An 18645-nucleotide genomic window follows, 5' to 3' on the forward strand; every position below is an offset into this window, starting at 1 on the left:
ACGAATAGAGAAAATGTTAAACGAAGACGGTAGGGAGGAGAATGGGGGCAAGAGCGATGGGAAGAGGCATTTATAGCAAGTATCTATTCTTGAGAGAGGTATCGAGTTGGAATCGAGAGAGGAAAGAGCACATAGAAGGAAATAGAGAGAAGTGTCCGAGAGAAACGAGGAGATGATTCTCCGGTGTATCGGGAAAAGATAGAAGAGTCTCGGCCTAGACTTCCCCCCGTCGACTATCAAGAACCTCGACCCCTTGAGCAATCGACAGCAAACATTTCTTGAAACTTCCTTCAACCCTGCTAACCGCTAACTCGTCGGCGGCCGCACAAAGGGGGTAACAAGAAACGTAAGCTCGATTTCGCCTGCATTCCAGTAGAGACGTCGACGTGAGCAAAAGGTTTTCTCACCGTTTACAATCTTTGTCTCACTTTTTCTATTTCAGAAATAGTTGCTAACCTCAAATTTTAATAACGTCTGAATTGTCAGTCACAGATGACGATCTTTTCTTATCCTAAATGTCATTATTCTATTTCCCTTGTGAGAATATTAAATATATTCTCAATTAAAGATAAAATATCTATACAATTTTATGTAATATGTAAAATTAAATTAATTGACATCCGTTACCCTTTTTTGAAAATAGATTCGCAATTTTCTTCTTATCTCAATTCATATTTTAGATATTTTGAGAGAAAGAAAACTTGGAGAAAAGACGATTTCCGAGACCGCTTACAAGTTAAGGAATATATGAGGTATACCTTGTTTTAAATTAACTCCTACACAATCCTTGGTGCGAATAAACACAAATGAAATACCTTTACATAGCTTACAATTATTAGCCGGTACGTGGTTATTGGCTACCTAGCATTGTAAGCGCTCGATTGCTGCGATCATGCAAAATGAGTTAAATCCAGTGAGATATATCTGTGGTAAATAAATCGCGATATATCTAACGCATGTATATTAAACATTTTATTCAAATCGATGGATTTTGGATACATACTTTAGCAGGATTAAATCTATTGCTCAATTTTAATGCTGTAAAAGACTTTATCTCACTAGTTATATTATTGATATCTACGTATTAGTACAAAAGATCACAATGTGCATTTTTCGGTTCCATTTTTTATTTTTCTCTAAAAAATAAATTTGATACGATTTTTATTCCTTTTAATACATGCAGATTATTTTCATGGTTGGTCTTTCATTCGTGTAATTCATTTGGAAGATTAGCTTTATCTGTAATAGATTTTTAAAGGAAGTAAATCGCATATTGTTTCCATTTTTAATAGAATTGTAGCGATCAAAAAATCTTGATTACATTTTATATTTTTGTAGGAAACTAATACCTCCCCCCATCGTGTGAAAATTAAGATTATGTAGAATTGTAATTCGCGAGGATAATATTAGACTCACTTGCATGCTGGTTCACCGACAGTCTCGAAAAATAGGCAGGTACCACCGTTCATGCAAAAATCTCCTGCTATTGGACAGGGCTGCTCCTGCCGCGGCCACGCCGCTGTCGCTGTAATCAAAGATACATATTATTATTATATGTTTATCCTCAAACATTTTTATTACGAAAGAGACATGTGTAGAAAAGCCACGAATCTTTCTCGCTATTGTTATGAATAAAAAATTTGATTCAATAGGATAGATTCAATATGATAAAAAGTTAGACGCGGGAAAGATACACGAATTGCGAGGAAAATGTATAAAGTTCCTTGCGAGCGAACGCGATCTTTTAGAAAACCGAAACTGGCAAGCGTGCGATGCATTTTGCAACGTTTATCTGGCAGAAAAATTTCAAAAGTCACCAGCGCGTCGTACGCGTCGTCAGTGCGGGACGAAGAAAATGGAGCGTTCGCTGGAATCTCGTAATGTGCATTAACGTGATAAAATGAAATACGCCGCGGCAAGATGGAAAGGAAAAACACGCGGATTAAATGCGATAGCGCATTTAATGAAACCGGAATACGCATCATTGCCACGCGTAATTAACTACCGTGGACCGTTATGTATCTCGTGTACAATTTTAATGTTCGGAGATTTTCACGTTCGCGTCGCATACAGACGCGGTCCCCGCTCGCGTGCCGATTTAATTATTAATTTAATTACAACAAACATTAATTAAAATATCGTTAAACTGCATTTACTGCAGTGTAACGCGATGCATTTTCGGTGGGCGTCGCACAATACGGTGTGTGTTATTTCTTGTAATTGCGTAAAACTCTGCAAAATTGCTCGACGCGTGTTGGCCACGCGAAATAACGCCGGTGTGTTGCATAATGAGATTTATTCATTACCGTTCATATTTTACTAATACGGCATTCACGTTACTTTTACTATTATCAACGTTTCGATTATTACGTTACCATACTTGAGATAGATGACATATTTTCAGCTATCATGTTTATTCTAATACAATAGGGTTTACTCTTGTATTTATTCTTGTTGCGTGATATACTGATGAGCATACTGATATTTTTAAAATTTTTAACCACAAAGCGACCAACTTAAAATTGCTTTTGCAGGTATAGAAGCAAATGATACTTGTATTTTTAATCATTACATATACAGCCCTGGCCAAAAGTATTTGCCACCCCCTCAATTCTTAGAAATGTATCACTGAGAGAGATATTTTGTTGCTTTATCAATTTAATATGTATCACCGTTTGTCACTGGGCGAGAGTTTTGAATAAGAGGGAAACCTGGGCGGGAAAAGGAAATTGATTCTAAATACGCACTTACATAAATTGGGAGTTGAAATAAGCAGAATGCGCTGTGAATTTTAGCGATAGATATTGGAAACATCCGCGCAGTGAAATCTGTTATCTGGTACGTATCGAGTTTATCCATAGCGACGTGTGAACGCGGAATAAAAGAATTGCATCTGCTTCGGAAGTGCAAGCTGTCGACACAATCGATATCTCCCTTCTCCTGGCCGTTCTACGTCGAGTCGTTGCACTTTCGTCGACACTTTCACCAGGCATTCTACTCGCTCGCGCGAGTAGAACCCCGCCGCGGAACTTGATCCCTCGCACGGGTGTAAACGGTACTCGTATGATATTCGCGAACGCTCAAGATGTCGTCATGCATTTTCATATCCATCGCCATTTCGTCGAGTTAATCTTTGGCATGCAAATGCAGTGGTTGCAAGGCTGAAAGGGCCGGTTTATGAAGATCTCGAAGTTTTCTCGACCTTCGGCCACCGCGGCTGTCCTTCTTTTCCCTTATTTTGTCGCAAAACCGCAACCTCGGCAACGATCGCTAGACGACGCTGACACGTCGATAGCTCGCCGTGCTTGCGGAGGATAATTTTATTACTTAGAAGAATGGTTTTTCACTCGTAAGATCGTACACCCGGAACTGCTTCATCATATGCGGCGTTGCGACGCGTTAAATCGAAAGAGAGCCTTTGTAAAAATCTATGATCTAGATTTATTGTCAGGCGAGAGCCGACTGTTAATGAAAGTGTCTTGAAAAGAAATTGGAAATATTGAAACGATTAATATTATGTAATGAGAAGACAACAGCCTTTCTTAGCGCCAGCAGGGAATCCCGGCTTCTCGATTATGCTGCGAGAAAATGTTGCGGTGTCACACTTACCGCTAATCGTTACAGTTAATCCGATTGGCCCCGGTAAAAAGCCCATTTTACAGAATTGGCTTCATCCGCCGGAGACGTTGCGAAAAAGGCTCTCGCTTTTCGGATTTCCGTAAATCCAGTCGGCAAAAGTTGGCGTGACAATTTCAAACGCGCACGCAAGAAGTATATCCGCTAATTACAAAAAATGTCCGACTGGTCGACAAACGAGCATATCGCATAAAAAATGGCGCGGCGAAGCTACAATAAAATTGTCATCGAAAGCGATAAAGGCGGATGTTAATGCTGGAACGTCCAGTTGCGCGCAGACTAGCGCGCAGACTACGGCAGATGAGTTTTCGAGAACGCCATTATTACGGAATAACAGTCCTCCATTCGGTCGATCCGACATTACCACGCTTGCAACTGGAATTTCATCTGGAAGCTTTAGGAATGGTCGGACTAACGCTTTTCGCCTCCCCTTCGCGCTTCTGTCCGAGTCTCGGCCTTTTTCGCCCGCGTTTCTTCTCGTTAACTCGTTAACGAACAGAAGACATTTCGCAGTGAAAGCTCTTACCGGCACCCCGGCCAGATGGTGCACGCGGAAAAGCGTTCTGCTAGGCGAAATTTCAATTTTCTCGTCGCCGATGCGCCACCGTAAATGCGTTCACGTGCATTTACGCGGGCCACGCAACCCCTCGTGATGTGGTTATGACCTCTCGTCGTAATGACACCCGCTAATTCCGAATATGAAAAGATGGTTTTGCTTTCGGAAGATGAGCGTTAAAAGAGCAGCGAATTTTACCCGCGATAATTTCAGAACGAAACTAACTTTACATCGAGAATTAAAGCAAACGTTTTCGTATCAATTATAAATTCCCAATATCTTAATTAAGTTACAACATATCCTCGTTTATAAACAAATGTCAAAATTAATTAACATAATTTGGGAATTGATCGAGCACGTGAAATTGTATTGGCAGTAATCGGTAACTGTTTCGTGTTAATGTTGGAGGAATTGGGTATCAGGTGCTTTCGCTAATGCATCTTCACCTCGTAGCGGACTAGAATACAATATCAGCAAAGCGTTCACGTATAACACTAGTATATTCATCACCGTCACCAACATTGAACGTGTTAATTTTATCTAGGCAATACGAGTTTGTTGAACTAATAATTCAAGTAAAATCAAAATCAATTCCTAAGAAGTATATAATCTTTAAATATTCTATAGAAACAAATGTATTACAGAAAACAATGGATTATAAGTTTTAACAGTCGCTGTACGAGATATAGAGATGGCAAACGCACCTTGAGTCGATTGCGTGCATGTTTTGTTATTTATTTGCTTTCGATTACGACGTGCCTGCCTGCCTGCCTGCCGATGGAAGTTAACCGCGCGTAAATAAATGATGCCGGAAAATTGACTCGCCAACTGATTGTGAGTTCGGCAGGCGGTATTTTCCCGCCCGGCTTCTCCCGCGTTCTCTTTCGAGACTGCATCGAGGCGCCGGTTCAATTTCCTAACGTCATTAGTCATCGTGGCGAACCCGGGGCTATAGTGCATCACCCGCGACATGATCGCGTATTTACACGCGCCGCGGGCCCCAGCTTGTCGCGAGTTGGCGCACGACGCGGAAATAAAACGTCAGGATCTATACGGTGGGGGCCCCGGGCCGTTTGTAATTCGTTGCGACGCGGCCGTTACACCGCGTGGAATTAGTTTGTAAAGACGCGATTTACAAGAACACCAACAACGACCAGCGGGAGGAGAGATTTATATCCCGCGGAAAAAGAGGGAACGTGGGGATCGAAACTGCCGCTGGTATCGATTCGAAGCGATAACATGTAGCTATTTGAATTCGCTCGACATCGCTTGAAATTCAATGAAAATTCACCAGCAATAAAACTTCTTGACGCTATGTACATAGACGACGATGGTTCATCAACCTCGCAACTGCGTTGTTTCACCGAATGCTACACGCTCCTTTCTGTCTCTCTCGATCTCGCAGGGTTTCGTCCTCTCTGCGAGAATAGTCTCGGATACTTTTTCTTTCCTTTTAAAAACCTGTCGATTTTTATTTTTCTACGGCGCACGATTCGTAACAAGGAGGTAACCACTGGCCAAAAAGTTGTCCCACCGATTACATCATTTCATCTGATTACAAATAATTTCCCCCCCAAAAAATCGACCAAACTGGCAAAAATTATGTTTATTTTAGTCACGACGTTTCGACCCCTTTATCGGGTCCTTTTCAAGTACAATCTGGAAACATTACAAGTGCTCAAACCGCAATATAGAAAAAGAACTCTTTAATATGTACATGGACGAACAATTACCTAAAGTTGACTGGACATTTTAATTTATGCCGAAAGAGAATTGGTTCACGAGTCTGTGGTAGCAAATTCATAATATTATATCTGAAATTGTTACAAGTAAATAATTAGATATTTTTGTAGTTAGAGAAATTAATAAATTAATAAATTAAGTGTAGAAGTAACAAAAAGACAGTCAAAAGAATAAGATAATAAGTTAAATAAATTAAGACATCAATTGGCTAATAAGTTAAGTGTAATAAATTAAGAGTAGATCGGAAAAGTACCCGATAAAGGGGTCGAAACGTGACTAAAATGAACATCATTTTTGCCAGTTTGGCGATTTTTTTTAACAATTCTCCTTGGTTGATTACCACTGGCGACGAAAAGCTACTCAAATTGACAAATAATTTCACTTAATTGCCAATAATGTTCTTATGTACAAAATTAAAAAATATGTGACGTTGTTAAACTCAAAGAGCTATTAGATTTCATCAAAACATAATATTTTTTTGAGTTTACAAATAAGCATTTGCTTGTAGAGGTAATTTCAGTTAAGATTGTAGTATTCGGTTGGGTAGAAAACGTGTTTCCTTGCTTCCCACTTTTCCCACTAACAAGTGGGAAGTCTAACCGTGGTCTTAACGAGAAGTAATTTTGTATGTGTATTTACTGTTTGTTGTTTCAAATTTGCGCGCAAGGTGTATCAACGATTCAACTCACCGTTGTTCTAACAGCAACTACTACAGTCTTATTATGAAAAGAACAATACGCGCTTATAGGTGTGAACTATGATATACATATATTTGGATATTCACTAGAAGAAGTAAATTTTTTGGGCAAATGAAAACAAGCAGAGAAAATGTTGAAATTTTATGTTTATTGTCTAAGTGAACAAACTTGAAAATGAAGACAAAACGATTGGGGATTTCGTAAGGATTTGATAATAATTTCGGAGACACTGTCCCACGATTACATTAAGTGATTACCCCCTTGATTCGTAATTTCTAAATGAATACAATTGCGTAGATTTGCAATCTCTCTTCTGTGCGTATGAAAACGGTTACAGCTCGAGTTTCGATAGACTTGTAGCGTCATCTTTCCCGATGTCTGCGACGATAATGCAAGTTCCCGCGGAAAACTGCTAGCGTATTGACTGGCATGCGAGTATGTCCGCGTGCTTTCAAGTTCGTCGTTTCGATGGTTCCTGTTTTCGTGAATTTCCGACTGGGCGAAAATGTTTCATCGAGACGCCGCCGTCACTGTCGCCGCACTGGTTGCGCTAACAAAAGCACGGAAAACGGTTTCAATTCGGAGTGCGCCTGATGCACGCGGACGGCGTATTGTTTGGACACTATTATCGCTGTTACATCCATCGGTTTTTCCAGTTACATGCCGGCAGGTGATCGAGAGGATCTGTCTCGTGACATAGAAAATCTCTCGGTTCTAAAGATAGACAGATAGCTGTGCGCTTATAACAAAGTTTATTAATTAACTGCTATATATTTTGCAAGATTTTTCATCGATTTTAAATGCCAATCTCTTCTTCTTGCCTTAAAATTTCACCTATCACAATCGATCACAATTTAATAGGTGACGAATAAAGTTGATTTTATCGGATATTTACCTAAGAAGATGCTTCGTCGACATTTTTTAAACGCAGCCTTTAATTTGAAATTTTAAGCCTTTATTTAGTTTACTTTGCGAGGCAGCATTTAAATATGTGATCTTGTAAACATGTGTGTACGCGTCTAGTGTATGTGAACAAACATTTGTCTAATTAATGAAGTCGAGAATGTAATTAATTATAACATGTCATGTATTAATTCGGCGCTTGAAATCGTTAACGTACATTAGCTCAGAGTGTTGATCTAATTGTTTAAAATATACATATTTGTCTCGATTGTTCTCGATATATAGTTGTGATTCAAGAGTTGATAAAGAAAAAGAAATTAAAAGTTTACCTGGACATTGACCAGAAAGGAAGTAGACTTTTGGCTGCAAGAATAAGCCTTTCAAGAGCGATTTTTATCGAATTATTACAACTAGAATATTGATTGAAATAAGTAAAGCATTGCAGCGTATGACAAAGATGACTTACTTATCGAACGCAACGCGAGCGTAAATTTATTTCAAGAGTGTTTTGTTCTCGTTCGAAACGAGGTCGATCGAGCTATCTGGTTGCAATGCAAAGAGAGCGCGACGGGAAACTGGGGAAAAGCCGCAACGTATGACGGCAACGAGAAGCTGCGCCGCGAAAGAAAAGAATAAACGACGACGTGTTTGTTCGTCGCTAAAAGGCGTTAAAAGTCCTGTGTACGCGCGACGGCGTTCGAAGCGAAACAAGCGTAAACGGAAACGTAAGCGCTCTAGATTCCGTCTGAAGCCGCTTTTGAGGACGTGTCCTTCGTACGTACGTCGTAGGCGACGAGAACTCCTCGCCATGGGAATTATACACGCCGTGATCTAAAAAAGACGTCAGTTGTGAGGCGCGAGAACGGAACACGCGGGATAAATAGAACGTGGATGCCTGAATGGAGAGCGGCAAGCGCGTTCGCCTAGGAAAAACCGGTCACGAAACAAATGGAGACTTTCAGTCTTAAACGTACAATCGCATCCACGTTCTATATTTCGCGCGCGAGTTTGCTTATTCATCAGCGAAGCATCGTTCCTCGTCGCGGCCACGCCGCGAAAGAATTTGCCGCGGAGGAACTCCGGACGCGGAATGCTCCCGCGCAAGAACGCGGTATTGTCTCCGAGGCGCCTCGGAAAAAACACGATGCAGCGAATGTCGCTGTGCACGCGAAAAAGTGAAAAATTGACAAAAACATTCATTATTACTCTTTTTCTAATGCTGAGCTTCGTATACGGGAAATAAGAAAGAAACATACAAATCTTCCACCTCTCTCAAGATTATACACGGTGATAAAATAATTTCGGTTTGCGTAATTCATCGAAAGTAATCGTTTAGATTCTTTATAGCTTTGCACCATTTTCAAAGAAATAAAATTACTATTTTAATTAGTATTAATAAAATTTTTCTCCTGGCTTCTTATTAAGGAAAAAATTTCCCTCGCTTCGTATCTCTTCAGACGCGTGGAGAATTTGTGACGTTTTTTAGGACGGACGACGAAGGCTCGGAAACACACAGTGTGTTCGATGCGATGCAAATTTCGCAGTGCTATTAGTGCAGGCTGTGTCAGTTAGGTAATTATTACGCGCGCGTTGTAATTTGAAATGGGATTGTACGGTAGCATTGTAAATTTCGGCAATCATTAATAGTCGATTCAGAATAGGTAAACCATACTCGCGATTCTAGAACGCTGATAAACCCTAGTTGTTGATTATTCATTTCGGTTTTCAAAACGGTTTCAAAAAAATGACAGCTGTCGTTGGCCTATTCGAATTCAAATACGATAAAACGATTTTATATTTCGCTTTTCAAGCTGCCTTGTTGAAACAGTAAAATATAATTTGACTGGTGAAAAATTGCAATTTATCGAGTATACTCGAGCACGAAATTAAAGTCAACACGCGTTTGCGACTAAACGAAATCCAAAATTCGCAATAACGCGTAAATCAATTTGGATTGCTGCCATTAATCTCATATATTTATTGGACAGTGTTCAATCTCCCGCACAGTACCGATGAAAATCGCAATAATGTCTGAACGTATCCAGGTGTGCGTAACGTATCTCTAGCAGTGATCATTAAACGACTTTAACGATCGCGACTATGTCACTTTATTCCCTGCGATCGCGTGATATTAACTTTGATCGGCCAGTTACATTCATCTTTATCTAAACACAGTATCTTCGTTTCAATGTTTCATTGTTTTAAATAATAATTGAGTTAAGTAACGTCTGTTTACGTAAGATACGCCAAGTAAAGTCCGCTTTATATTCAATATGCCGCAAAAGATGATTTATCCGAGCCAACGTGAAGCGGTACAACTTCTGTCTACAACGCAACATTTGGCGGGCTTATGAGATTTCGTTTCTCCCTTATGCCCCTCCCCGTCGTGGCGATAAAATAAAAGCGAAGGATGAATCGCGGGGCAGATTGAAGGGCTATGAACTGGACGATGGAGAGAGTCTGCGTTCCGCGCGCGAGCGTGTCGGCCAGCGAAATTTCCTCGTTTTTCGCCTAATACTCTTTTTTCCTTGCCGGCCACGTTCAACCCCCTACCCGACGCCCACGCCGACGTATCGACGCCCGGGCCGACAATCGATCATACGTCGACGTTCGTCACGCGATTCTACCGCGCCGGCCGAAAACTATCGTGGTCATTAATCTGCCCGGCCCCCTGTCGGCCCCTCGTGCCGCTGTCCGATCGAAGGATAGGAATTGTCTCTGGCTCTCTAGCCCCGGTACCTTGGCGCCCAGGTATTTCGACCTTACTCTCGCGTCAAAATCGTCATTAATCCGACGCGATCCGTCCGGTCATTTATACATGAACCGAGTTAATCGACCGATTTTCCTATTTTCTTCTCTTTTTTCAATAAAATTCCACGGACGGCTGGTTATTAATCTCTATTGTAATTCGTCGATCGAAGCGCGTTTTTATTCGCTTCGCACGTCATAATTGAAAACGGTTGATATGAATTTTTCACCCGATTATTTACAAATGCAAGAGGATGTATATGTTTGACAAATATATAGATGAATGTTTAAATTTCTAAAATTATCAACCATTATTTCATCAACCATGTCGGACGTTTCTGACTATTGATACTCGGATAATCGATACTACTTACGAGCATAGTTTTGTTAATAATATCTACTATCCACGAACGTATTTATACAAGTTGGTTTATTAATTCTTGAGTATTTAAACATATTACGTGCGGATACGTGATTATATTACAAAAGCACGCAGAGTTATTGAATTATCGTCTATGAAATATTAACACTTTTACATGTCGACATTTTTGCTCGATATTCCTATTAGATACCGGTAACACGGTCGATAGTTAAGATGAAATATTGCGGAGAACGCGCAAGTATTTAATATATCCGCGGCTATTCTCAGTCGGTTGGTATGAATTTTCTATCCGATCTTCCAGGAATACAAGCGAACGGGGATGTCTGGACTCACGCCGCAGTAGTGCTGCCCGAGACTGATCAGACATTCAGGTTCCGTTTCTTCGTAGCGCGCAGCAGGCTTTTAATATTTAACCCATGATACCTCGCGCGAATAGCTACATGACACCTGATACCGACTTGGCATATCGCGTCATTCATATCATATGCGATTCGATACAAAACGGAAGCAGAAAAATTGCTGCTGTTACATATGCAAAAATGTAGATAACCAGTGTCCCAGTAGAACAAATCAGATTATTTTCAGAAATAGATTTCAGAAATAGATTCCAGAAATATATCTATGTAAAATTTCATTACAACTCGTCACGTAATTTGCAAATTATCGGCCGGTGACAAATGTTTCTAATGAGCTAGAGATATATCTCTACGTAACGAGTGATTTTACATAACAAATATATATCTTTTTTTAATGTTATTTTTAGGTTATTATACTTAATACGTATTACAGCAATCAACTTTATACAATATAATAATAAATGTTATTAAACAACCTTAATAGTTAGAAAATATATTACGTACAGCGTTTGTACAAATCCAAGTTTCGGTCAGTTGCAGGAAAGAAAATTAGTTTGCGGAACTTCCGCAAAATTAGTTTTTATTTGCGCGCAGTAGTAAAAAGTAGAAAATATTGCTTTTGGGTTGTGTCGTATCGCGCGAGACCATTGCCGCGTTAAATGTCTGAGTTCTCCGCGACAGGATCTCACGAGCAAACACGAATGAAACTAGCTTCGACGAAACAACTCTATCCGTAAAACACTAAGTAAACCTTTGAACGGCACGCTTCGACACCATCAAAAATCTCACTTGTGATCGGATTTGAGAAAATAAAATTAAAAACATTGCGTCATTCCGCGCTGTAAATTGCTCATAATTTTTCATAAAATTTTCGATAAGCAAAAAACTTTTATCGGATTTTAAAATCTTTATGCAAGAATTAAAAAACTCATATTTTTGTTCAACAAGTAAATTAATTTCTTAAATAGATCTCAAACAAAGATCGCGACTTAAAATTATCGATATTTCTATCGTGTATTTTAGTAATAATATCTCACTATTTTAAATGTTGAAAGAATAAAATCCGACAGCTCCGATCTTCTATAAATTCCTTAAAAATCCCGAGGACATTAGAGAGCGATAATTTTTAAATGAAACAATTAAAGGACATCCGCGAAAAAATTCAATACTCGTTCAGATCAATCACCGAATGATTGTGTCGTCTGCTCTCAATAACGACGCCGATGCCGCGCTCTGACGAGCCGAAAATTGCGATTTAATTGAGTATCAGCAGTCGCCGAAAAAGAGCCCGCACGGTATAGGACAGTTCATTATAGAATTAAATACTTCGGCCGAAAGATTGACGGCCAAAAGAGGGGTCGAGAGATTTTTCGTTCGTATAAAAGGCTAAACTCTCCCACGCCGGTAGTTTTTCACCCCGTAACGGATCGCCGATAATGGTACGGGTCGAGTTTATCGAACCGTCGCACCAGGTGTGATTAAATTAATTTTTTGTCCTTTTTGTAACCTTCCCTCCCTCCCTCTCTCTCTCTGTGGCCTCTTAGCCTGCCGAAGCGAGATTAGTAATAACAAAGTGCGCACGTATTTCGTGAGCGGTCCGCGAACCTCCACTCGTCACGAGCAGCAGCTTGGAACATATTACAGTCATGCAACCGTCTTGTACGGGAAAGGATAAGGAAAAGAGGCATACCTCGTTGGTATTTTGCCGATGAAAATGTAATTTTTTTTATTAAACCGTCGGTGGGCGCGCTGATTCGCTTTACGACGTCTTCGGTGGAAGACGAATGACCGATCGCGATGCACGAAGCTCAGCCTAATAATGTTTGCGCTGCACGATATCCTCGGCCGAGGTGTACGTTCACGTGACACGACAAAATCAACGCGTTTTCTTTCTTGAAGGCATTAGCAAACAGTAATGCACTCATTGTGTACGGCATTTAAATAACTTTGCGCTGTAATGATTTTTTAATTTCAATATATGTACATTGCTTTTGCACAAGAAAAATAATACACGTTAGAAATATGAGTTTTTGTGTTTTCATACTTTAGCAATTCGAAATTTTTATCCAAAAATACGTCATAAATGTTTTACATCTGTGTATTATTTAGGCGCACAAAATCATGAATGTGATATGCATTTCGAAAACTTGAAAGTTTTAAAAACGTTCTCTAAAATTGCTATTTTTCACTCGTGCCACTTTTCTCACGCAAAGTCGATATGTCGATATGTGGAGAAATTCATCATAATTTTGTATTTTTTATTTTTATTGGCGTTAAATAATTCCGATCTGTTACAACAGATTTTTTTCTCTGAGAAAATTTCAAAGACGTGTTAATCAATGCTCCTGCTGACGGTTTCAGAAAAACAATTACACTTTCATCGGTAAAACACCATCGAGGTATACTTCCTTTCTTTACCTATAATTTTCGTTACTATTATTACTATTATTCTTTGTCATCCCTTTCTAAAAAAGAGATGTTCCCAGCGCGAATATCGTTAATATCGAACAGTTGAGGGCTCTTTTCCGCGATGCCGATTGGTTTTCTCGAAGCGCGGTGTGTTTCGCTTCACTTTTAGATTCGTAGTAAATGAAGATTTGCAATTTAGAAATATACATTTGTATAGACCAACTATTGAGGTAAAATCTCTAATCTTAATAATTAGAAGAATTTATGTAACAACGATCTTTATTTCGAAATATTTTCTCGATTGAACGGAATTAATCGTTAATTGAATCAATGCCAATAAGTCCGCAGAATGATACGCAAAACGTAGCAACAGTCACGGAACAAAGTAATGTACAATAAAATATTAAGTACGGAATTTTCCATTGCGTAGGCAGGCTAACGAATTCTCAACGGTTTTTTCTTGTTTTTCACTCGGCGCGGTATCGTACGACGATTAAGCGGGCCAACGAATTCTCAACGTTTTTTTGTTGTTTTTCACTCGGCGCGGTGACGTACGATGTTTTTGCGTGCCATCGTGTACCTGAAGGTCGCTGCGCTATCATTCGCTCGCCGAACGTCGAGCCGGCAGGCAGCAGCGAGAGTCGCTCCGTGTGTCGTATTATTATATTTTCGCGTTATCGGTTTCGAAGACTCGATCGCGATAAATGTATGGATAAAACGCTATTGATTTTCACACCTTTGTTAGTAACAAGTAACGTTCCGCGATTAATTATTAAGTTCTATCAATACAACTTGTAATGAGAAACGAATTGCGTGTTGAGGCGACGGTTCTTTATCAACGTGTACATAAATATTTCACGAGACTATCTCATCTAAAATATGAGTGTAAACCGTGGTACTTTGTCGCGGTTACATCTCGTTTACGCACCGCACTTTTAATTATCTGTCGATTTCGTGTAATCTGTTCCATTTTCGGGAAAAGAGAGAAATTTATACGACTTCGGTGTTCGCGCTGTAACTCGCTCTGTCGTTCGAGGATTAGATTGAATGACAAAGATTGTAAAATATCGTTTCGTTGCGGACTAATAATTACTTCTTTACCGCAGATTATGCTTCCGATGCTCGCGTTGTATATCGCCAATTCAAAAGTGCTTTATCCATTCTTTCGAATGAAAAATGCAAGTTGTTAGTTTGAGCAATTTGTACGATAGAAAGTCACGCGATATTTGTTAATAATATTTCGTGCGTTTCGCGGTATTTCACATCGCGTACGGGAGTGCCGAAAATTTCGCGCGATCGATGATTTTCGCGAGTGAGTGATGTTGGTGCAACAAGAAAATCTGAGAGGAGGAGGAGGAGGCTTGGAAGGCATCCGGCAACGGCGGAGAAATGGTGAGGTAAGTGTCTTACATTTTCGTGTTTTTTGCTACTTGTGCAAAATGAAGCATTTGTTCTGTGTTTTTATTTTATTTCTTCAAATGATTCGAACGAGGATTCGAATTAGTGTTAGAGACAAAACCATACGTATACAATTTTGTGAGTTTATATTTAAAAGGAAGACTTTTTCAGTATTCTATATAGTTATTTTAAAAATATAAAATATAAAGTATATTTAATATAACAATTTGGATTTTATATAATTAGTATATAATAATCATATACATATTTGTATTTTTACAGTTGAACACATGTAGTTAACGATGTACAACTCTGCTGTTGCGAATCGTATCAGTGAGTAATAAATTACTTTTTATTTTAAATTGACGTTGCGCATACAATTACTTGTTTGCGTGTATATAAATACAAATTCTTAAAAATATCAAATGCTCAACTACAAACTGCGCGCGCAAAGCACACGTTTTGCCATTTCTAGTTATTACAAAATACACTTTCTCGGTGTAAATTGTACTAGGAGTAAAATTGGTAATTAATCTGAACAGTGTTTTCTGACTTTTTGCGTCTCCATAAAAAATGGGAAGTATTTTACGTAAAAGCTCGCTCCGGCGTAGGCCTTCTCTTCAACGAAGTATTCAAAACTAGCAAAGTAGATGCGCTGCGTGAGGCAATATATACATATATAGATGAGAAGAGCGTCGTAGGCGGATATATACACACAGCCGCCTCGGTTAAGCGAGTATAGAAACGCATTCTCGTGCGGTAACTTGGAGAACGGCACCTGGGGGCACAATCTTCCTTTTGCGTTACGTTGCGGCGTCATGCTGGGTCAATCCGCCCGCGCAAAAAGACTGAACAACGGCCACCGCCATTGCGACTGCAACATGTCGCAACTGCGCCCCGCTTGATTCGTTTTCGCTTCCTCCTGGTTGAGTTCGGAGTCGTTACACACGCGAATGAACGAAACGATGTACAACGTCTCGGATAAGATATACGGATACGCTTGCTCTTCAAAAGCGAAACGGACGGTTTCGATCTCTAATTTTAGCGAGGACTATTTCTTTTTATTTCGAACGGAAACGCAAACTAAAATGTTGATATTTATTCGATGTTGCAAAATATGAAGATCGATATTATTGCATATGTATTTAGAAATTGTCGGGTGGGATTTTGGGCAGGGTTGTTTAAACTTAACCGTGCGAAATACGCGCGATGCCCGAAGCTCGACCGAGCGCTTGAAATGTTACGTGTAATTTTTCGACGATAAGTGGCATAACGCGATGCCAGGAGAAATCCGCGGTACAAAAGCGGATTTCTCTTGAATGCACGGGAGAGCGAAACATTCGCCTTGATTGGATCGTTACACGATTCGATAACGCTCTACTACCGTTTTCAGCAGATTACGATGAGCGCGCTCACAAATCCGAAATCAAATCAAAGAAATATTCGTTGAAAAAACCGAAACATAGCGGCGGTTGGCGTTACACAAGGCCCGATACACGACCGATTTAGACTGTTAAAAGTTTCAAACATCACGGGATAGCTTATCGAGCCGATTAGAGCTGGTTTTAGCGGATTTATCGCGAACTTGATTATAATTACTTAAACGTCTATAAAGAATAACTGTCTGTACGCTTTGTAATGCTTTCTATTTGTAACCAGTCATTGCTATCTCATCGTTATTATATTAAAGCTCCGTCGACGACGGGGTCGGTGTAAATATATGTATGTATGTATATGCTTTTCTGATTTGCAATATTCCGTTTTAGCGTAGGTTTTACACATATCGTACATTCGTTTATCAAATTTTTTCGCTTCGGAAAGACTAAACATTCCAGTTTGAAATAATTAAATTCAGGATGTTACAAGAGGCATATCAAAATTTCTCTCGACTTGTCATCAAATTAATTACTAAAGATTAAAAAAAACTATTGTTTCGTGACAACTTCTAACAGAGACTAATAATTATAATATAATTATATATAATTGAGACACATTCGGTTCGATTAAAAGGGTTAAAACTCAACATCATCCACGTGGCAAAAGTTTAAATTGCTTAATAGCTGTTTTTACATTGTTTTGAAGTTTGCTGTTAATATCGACGAGTACTTTTATGCCTCTGTACGTGACGCTCGTTTGACACGACGTCAAAGAGAGCTCTCTATTAGCTATTAGCTCTTCTAACTAACATCAGGCACGATCTGTTCATATTAACCCACGGCAACGCTGTCGAAATTTGTCGGCTGAATAGCCGATAACGAGTATAACGAGATTATTTTCGACGGTTGCTCGCGACTCATTAAATCATGCAAAAGATAATAGGGCGCGAAACGGCTAATTACAGTACAGTTTTAGATGGAATACTTTGTCTGGTTGCACGCAGGAGTTATCCGATAATGAATCCGCACTCGGGAGGTTTGCCTTTCGAAAATATCCAAAATCGAAGTATTCTAAATCTGGATACATGCCTTGGCATATAAATCCTGGTATGGACAACTTGTTGTTATCTATCGGAGTGTCTGTCTGTCCGTCTGTCTGTGTACGCGTGCTGCTCGTTTAGCTCCCACCAACATTTTTCAGTCCTTTGTTCCGTGGGCGTATATTGTAAATGATAAAGGATTTAACTCAGTACTCATTACGGGCCTGCTGAAATAATCTCGACCGCATCGTTTTTATCCGCTTGCGCTCTCTCTCTCTCTCTCCCCCCCCTCTCTCCTCTCTGCTCTCTCGTCGGAAGCTACCAGCGACATTTTCGCGTCGCCGTTGGTCGTTATTCACCGGCGTTAAACAGCGAAAATTTCAACAAAGCCCCACCTCCGCCGTTATTTCTCCTCTCTCCCACCTTCACGCGAAATACAATGAATATCCGAGCGTGTTCGTCCGGACTCGCGGCGATCGGAGACCCACATGGAAGTTCCGCAGAACTTTTAATCCATCCCATTCTCGACCGAGGGAGATAGGTCATGTCGCGAATCCGCGATACTGCACAGAAGTGCCTCTCTCTTCCCTCCCCCCCCCCTCCTCTGCAGGAGGGTATTTCGCGTATAAATCGCTTAATCTCTTAAAAATACGATCCGACTTGCGCGTAGCGCACTCCACAGTACATTGCACACGACGTAACCACTCGATAGTGTGCATTGTGAAAATCCATGGCTGCATGCCATGTTGATAAAAATGTCAGTGACAAAAAATCCAGCGCCACGTCTCCACTTTGATGGTTATCAAACACCGTTCGAGTGAAGGATGATGTTGGCAATTATGAATAAATAAATGAAATGTTAAAGGGTATTTGCGAAGGGCATTTGTAAACCGCGAAAATAATTGTGAGTAGGTTGACAAAATAAAAAATCGCGGAAGCGTTTACGCGCGATTGTCGCGCAACGCGCTCAATTTTTGTGATAACTCACCAACTCCGCAGTATCTCGTCTAAACCTGCAGTGGTTAGCCATTCTAACGAGCGGTCGAGTAATGTCAAAACATTAATTGTGCCTAGTGGTTCGCCGAAACCGAAACGTCGATTTGCGGCGCGAATCATCGCTAGTTAAACACCGCGAAGCTCCAAGACAAGTGTGAAATATTCACCAATGGATACACTTTTCACGTTGTTCAAATGATCGCTATCGCAATTAACTATAATTCGCTGCGCACCATTTCCGATCTAGCAGTTTAACCCGTTTTAGCTCTTCAGTGCGTTTCATTCAATTTTTACTCTATCTAAAAAGTGCGAATAATTCAACTTCAATTTCAGAGCGAATCTATATGCGCACGTACGGGTATTTTATTTAAGTGAAATTATTTCTCTCTCTCTCTCTCTCTCTC

General features: G+C 40.0%; 1 protein-coding gene across 5 annotated transcripts in view; it reads right to left on the reverse strand.

Moving 5' to 3' along the window:
* LOC105566294 (protein vein) overlaps positions 1–18645 on the reverse strand; it is a 462793-nt gene that overhangs the window by 59352 nt on the left and 384796 nt on the right. For all 5 annotated transcript variants that reach the window (XR_001009269.1, XR_001009270.1, XM_012020190.1 and 2 more), the window contains one exon: positions 1417–1525. Coding sequence is in view for 3 of the 5 variants with exons in the window: in XM_012020190.1 (XP_011875580.1) it covers positions 1417–1525 (109 nt within the window). In the remaining 2 variants the exon portion in view is untranslated. The remainder of the gene's footprint in view (positions 1–1416; positions 1526–18645) is intronic.

This window comes from Vollenhovia emeryi, unplaced genomic scaffold, assembly GCF_000949405.1.
Source record: "Vollenhovia emeryi isolate VEMERY1.0 unplaced genomic scaffold, V.emery_V1.0 DF939145.1, whole genome shotgun sequence".
NCBI lineage: Eukaryota > Metazoa > Arthropoda > Insecta > Hymenoptera > Formicidae > Vollenhovia > Vollenhovia emeryi.